The following is a 5,870-nucleotide window of genomic DNA, read 5'->3' on the forward strand; positions in this document are numbered from 1 at the left end:
AAATACATCAGGGACAGAGAATAGCCCAACTTTTACTTTTGCCTTATCATAATGCAATTGGGCAAACAGCCACCCAAAATGAAAGACAGGACAAAGGATTTGGGTCTAGTGACATGGTTTTTTGGGTAACAGAAATTACTAAAAAGCGTCCTATGAAATCTATTCTTGTCAGTGGCAAGTCTATTGAAGGGCTATTAGACACAGGAGCAGATGTTTCCTGTATTTCTGGGAAAGACTGGCCCAATTCCTGGCCCACACATACTACTGCAAATAACTTAGTGGGCATCGGGAGAGCTCCTACAGTAGCTCAAAGTGCAAAAATTTTAGACTGGCAATTTGAGGATACCCGTGGAACGTTCCTTCGCTGCCCTTCTCGTTGTGGGGGAGAGATGTGCTGTCTCAAATGGGCATGTTACTTTTTAGCCCTGATGATAAAGTAACTTTGCAAATGCTACAAATGGGATATGACCCTTCAAAAGGGTTAGGTAAACAGCAGACAGGAATAACTGAGCCAATTTGCCCTGCTCCTCTAAAGTTCCGTGCTGGGTTAGGGTATCCAAATTTTTGATGGAGGCCATTGTTTTTGCTGCCGACCCCATTACGTGGAAATCTCAGGACCCTGTGTGGGTAGAACAATGGCCTCTGACTGAAGAAAAACTACTGGCAGCCAAAGCGTTAATTTCTGAACAACTAGAATTGGGACACATTGAGCCCTCCAATAGCCCCTGGAATACTCCTATTTTTGTTATTAAGAAAAAATCTGGCAAGTGGCGACTTTTACAAGATTTAAGAGCTATTAATGCCACTATGGAAGATATGGGAGCCTTACAACCTGGGCTTCCTTCCCCAGTAGCCATCCCAGAAGGATATAATATTATCGTAATTGATTTACAAGACTGTTTTTTCACTATCCCCTTTAAATGCTGAGGATAAAAAGCGATTTGCCTTTAGTTTACCAGCAGAAAATTTTAAACAGCCTTATTTAAGGTTTCAATGGAAAGTGTTGCCCCAGGGAATGAAAAATAGCCCTACTTTATGTCAGAAATTTGTTAATGCAGCTATAGAAGATATTAGGGCTAAATATGAACAACTGTATATGATTCACTATATGGATGATATTTTAATAGCTCACCCTGATAGAGCTCATTTACAAACTGTTCTCCAGGATTTGACTCAGGCTTTAACCGACAGAGGCTTAAAAATTGCCCCAGAGAAAATTCAAGTCAATCCGCCCATAACTTACTTAGGACGGGTTATCAATTCAGAAACTGTGACTCATGCCCCATTAAAATTGAGAAAAGATCACCTTGTTACTTTAAATGATTATCAAAAACTTTTAGGCGACATTAATTGGATCAGGCCTTATTTAAAATTAACTACTGCTGAATTAAAACCTCTTTTTAACATTTTACGTGGGGATCCTGATCCAACTTCTAAGAGACAATTAACTGCTGAGGCTCAGGAGGCCTTAGAAAAAGTGGAAGCAGCTTTATCTGATAGCTATGTTAAAAGAGTTAATTTACAAACAAATTGGCAATTCCTCTGCCTAGCTACTCCAACAGCACCTACGGGAGTTTTATGGCAAAATGGCCCTCTAGAATGGGTCCATCTCCCCGCCCAGGCTAAAAAAGTAGTGGCCTCTTATCCAGCACTGATAGCTACACTGATATTGAAAGGGAGAAAACGTAGTATTGAATTGTTTGGTAAAGAACCAGCAGAAATTGTAATTCCGTATAATAAAGAACAACTTGATGCTCTTCTAATGTTTGATGAGGATTGGCAGATTGCTATCGGAAATTATTTTGGCCAAATTCTGCATCATTTACCTTCACATGTTTTGCTAAATTTTATGTCTAAACACCCGGTTATTTTCCCTGTTAGGTGTAAATACTCTCCCATCTCAGATGCTCAAATGGTTTTTACTGACGGGTCAGCTAACGGCAGAGCTTCTATAGTTACAAAAGATGAGCGTAAAATTTTACATACGCAGGAGACTTCGGTCCAGAGAGCTGAACTCACAGCTGTTATAGAGGCCTTTGTTATGTTTGCAGAGGAGGAATTTAACCTTTACTCTGATTCTCAGTATGTGGTCAGGCTGTTTCCACACATTGAGACTGCGATCCTGCCTGAGAACAAAACTGCATTATTTCACTTGTTAACTAAACTGCAGCAGCAAATTTGGAAACGAAGCCGAGCATATTTTATTGGCCACATTCGGGCTCATTCTGGATTGCCTGGACCTTTAAATGCCTTAAATGACCTGGCAGATTCACTAACTAAGGTCACAGTGGCTTCTGCTTTTGAAGAAGCCCGAGCTTCTCATTCACTCCACCATCAAAATGCTACTGCGCTAAGATATCAATTTCAGATTCCTCGAGACTCTGCTCTGGAGATTGTTCGTTCCTGTTCTCACTGTCCCACTACTATAAATAGTTTACCTATGGGAGTTAACCCTCGCGGTCTTAAACCTAATGCACTCTGGCAGATGGATGTAACTCATCTCTTCATTTGCAAAATTGTCTTTTGTTCATGTAACAGTAGACACCTTTTCTCATGTTATTGTTGCAACTGCTGGAACAGGGGAAGCAGTTAAAGACGTAATACAACATCTCTTTACTTGTTTCTCATATATGGGTCTGCCAAAAGCCTTGAAAACTGATAATGCTCCTGCTTACACATCTAAGTCTTTTCAGGAATTTTGTCTAAAGTTTCAAATTAAACATAATACAGGCATCCCTTATAATCCATAAGGACAAGCCATTGTGGAAAGAGCACATCAAACGTTAAAAACCCAAATTCAAAAACTAAAAGAAGGGGAGTTTAAATATAGTTCTCCCCATCACCTCTTGCAACATGTTTTTTTTGTAATAAATATTTTAAATACTGATTCAGCTGGAATGACTGCAATGCTTCGCCATTGGTGCCCAGAGCAATTGAATGCAAAACCATTAGTTAAATGGAAGGACCTCCTTTCCGGACAGTGAAAAGGTCCTGACCCATTGTTAACCAGCGGTCGAGGATATGCTTGTATTTTTCCACAGGACGCAGATTCTCCAATTTGGGTTCCGGATAGATTGATTCGCCATGTCTCAGCCTCTCGGATACCGAGTTCCACGGCCGCCGCGACCCCGAAAGAGAAAAGGGCCTCCTCTGCCTTCGCTCCCCCCGCCAGCACGGGAAACACCACTGACATCGGAGCAACTGACATCAGGGATCCCGGAAGAGCAGGGGACGGATCCGCCCACCAAACAGATGTCTCAACTTCACATACAGGATATCGCTCCCCCCGATCCTTTGCCTCACAAAAGGAGGTCAGGCCGCCTGACTCAGGCGACCCGGAATGCCTCCATACCTACTTGGGGACAAATAAAAACACTCTGCCATCAGGCACGGGGAATAACCTCTTTGCAGGGCTCTCCAACCTCCCCTGAGAAGATGTTTATTGCTATGCTTGCCTTATTATCATGCCAGGTAAGCACCTCCTCCCCCACTCCTGAAAAGTATTGGGCTTACTTCCCAGGCCCTCCAACCTTTCAAGTAGTTACCTGGAACAGTGACCTCCTACGGGTCCACACAAACCAGCCTCAGTTACTGGGAGGATCATATACTTCCTATACCACAGACGAATATCCTATTAATTTCAATTTTACCTTCAGGGGATTAGCAGACGACCTTCCTGTTTGTTTCAACTTCCCCAGTGATATAGAAAGCTTTATTATTCCCCCTAAAGAAGGATGTGTCGGAGCCTCTAAAAAGGCAGTTCTGACTCATTCTCCAGCCTCAGGTATTGAACATAGAGGGCGTCTAGCGCTTTGGATTTTACAGGCTCGTATGCCCGGGGCCCTTGATCCCCACGAATTTATAATCCATAGACCCCCTCCTGGATATCCAAGTTGTTATAGTACCGAGCCTTCAGATGCCATATGGAACACTATAGATGATCGTACAGGGTATCCGATTTGGAAATCTTGTACTTATCGTTTAAGAGCTGATTATAGAATACCGGGAGGAGGAAATTACATGATTCAAGATTGGAGTAACTCAGACCTAGATAGGAGCCCATTGCCCCTTGATGACTTTCCCAGCAGATTTTATAATTGGAAGAAAGATTTGGTTTCTTGGCCTTTAAGCATTACTAGATGGCATAATAATCGATTTGTTTCGCCTATATTGTCTTATACAACTAAGAACAGAACCTCTTGGCAGCCAGAAATTTGGAGGGCCCTTGCTGCCACCGCTCCCATTTCCTTATTCCGTCCAAATAGCAATTCTACTTATTCTGTTTTAGCTTGTGTACCCTCGCCTTATGTTTTTCTCTTTACTAATGACTCCAAAAGATTAAATGTACACATGAATTATTCAGGTGGACCTAATATCGTAACTTGTGAACAATGTATGCTTTCATCTTGTTTGACCCCCCAATATAATGTTTGTTCTTTTGTTGTGTTGAAACGCCCACCCTATCTCATGATACCTGTGTCTGTGCATTCTTATTGGTATGATAATTACGGTTTGGCTGTATTACAACAACTGCAGGATTTAATGCGAACACGACGGTTTGTGAGCTTACTTATCTTGGGAATAGCAGCTTTGATAAGTGCAATTACTTCTGTTACTGTGGCAGCAATATCATTGACTCAACAAGTACATACTGCTCAATATGTTGATTCTATGTCCAAAAATGTTTCTTTAGCATTGGCAACACAGGAAGCTATAGACAGGAAATTAGAAATGAGGGTAGATGCCCTAGAGGGAGCAGTAATACATATTGGGACTGAATTGCAGGCTTTAAAGGTGAAAATGACATTGTCCTGTCATGCTGACTACCGGTGGATATGTGTAACACCCCTGAAAGTAAATGAGACAGATTTTGAATGGGAAAAGATTAAAAACCATATTTCAGGTATCTGGAACAGCTCTGACATTAGCTTAGACTTAGGGAAACTTCACAATCAAATAGCAACCCTGGAACACTCCCGATTAGATTTTACTGCCGCTGGAACAGCAAATGATTTCTTCCATACTTTCTCTAACTACATTTCAGGAAAAAATATTCTGTCTACCTTCCTCGGCTATGCTACGTTGGCTGTTTTAATTTTACTTCTAATAATCGTTCTTCCTTGTATTGTCAGGATTCTTCGGCAGAGCATTCAGAGGCTCGCGACTGAGCTACATCTGGCTGTTTTAAGAAATAAAAAAGGGGGAGATGCGGGGAGCCGGTGAGGTATTCCACTCGTGACAAAGGTCATGAGGAAGGAGGCTCGGCATACGCAAAGGCGGGATCGAGCCTCAGGAGTCCCCCCGGATATTCTCGAGCATTTTTCCCCCAAAAAACCAGAGTCTGCCTACTTTATTGCTTTGTGCTCTCACCTCTGACTTTACTGGGGGCTGTCCCCTACCACCATCTCTCTCTCTCTGTCAAAGAGTTAACTTACAGCTCCAATTAATAAAGTTCCTGGGCAATTAGGAGTGTTTAAATCCAAACCCCTCAGATGGCTCTCTAACTCGCCTGACAAGTTTACCCGGACTCCTGCAGCTATGCATACGATTGTTTACAGTCTCCTAGCCTCCAGAGGCACGGGAAGCTTAAGACATTCAAATAGCTTAGAGCCTCTCAGAGAGTTAAAAACTGTCAGAATAAACTAGTAAAGGATTTCATTGATGAGTCAATGCTTGTTGCCAAGTTTTCACATCCCCTGAATTGTATCCTTGAATGTGTATTAATTAATAGTTGGTATATAGAAAAAATAAGTAGTGGCCTTGGTGTTAGTAACTTTAGACCCTTAAGGTAATAAATTCTTTCCTTTGTTGTAAGCCCATTACACATCCGCCCTATAGGAATGCAATTTTATCTTTGGAAGATGGTGCCA

The 5,870-nt window shown here is 41.9% G+C and overlaps 2 protein-coding genes across 2 annotated transcripts; both read left to right on the plus strand.

Annotated features, from left to right (window-relative positions):
• Positions 1-409: 409 nt before the first annotated feature.
• On the plus strand, positions 410-3,078 carry LOC104999120 (endogenous retrovirus group K member 11 Pol protein-like). The gene is given in 4 exon segments (XM_010854590.1): positions 410-912; positions 914-2,502; positions 2,504-2,920; positions 3,042-3,078. Coding segments are annotated over 4 exon segments (2,388 nt in total). The 5' UTR covers positions 410-567.
• Positions 3,021-5,223, plus strand: LOC104999116. Its single transcript, XM_010854584.1, has one exon. The coding sequence runs from the start codon at positions 3,085-3,087 to the stop codon at positions 5,221-5,223; it is 2,139 nt and encodes a 712-aa protein (XP_010852886.1). The 5' UTR covers positions 3,021-3,084.
• Positions 5,224-5,870: the final 647 nt, after the last annotated feature.

Source organism: Bison bison, unplaced genomic scaffold (assembly GCF_000754665.1).
Source record: "Bison bison bison isolate TAMUID 2011002044 unplaced genomic scaffold, Bison_UMD1.0 scf7180017864344, whole genome shotgun sequence".
NCBI lineage: Eukaryota > Metazoa > Chordata > Mammalia > Artiodactyla > Bovidae > Bison > Bison bison.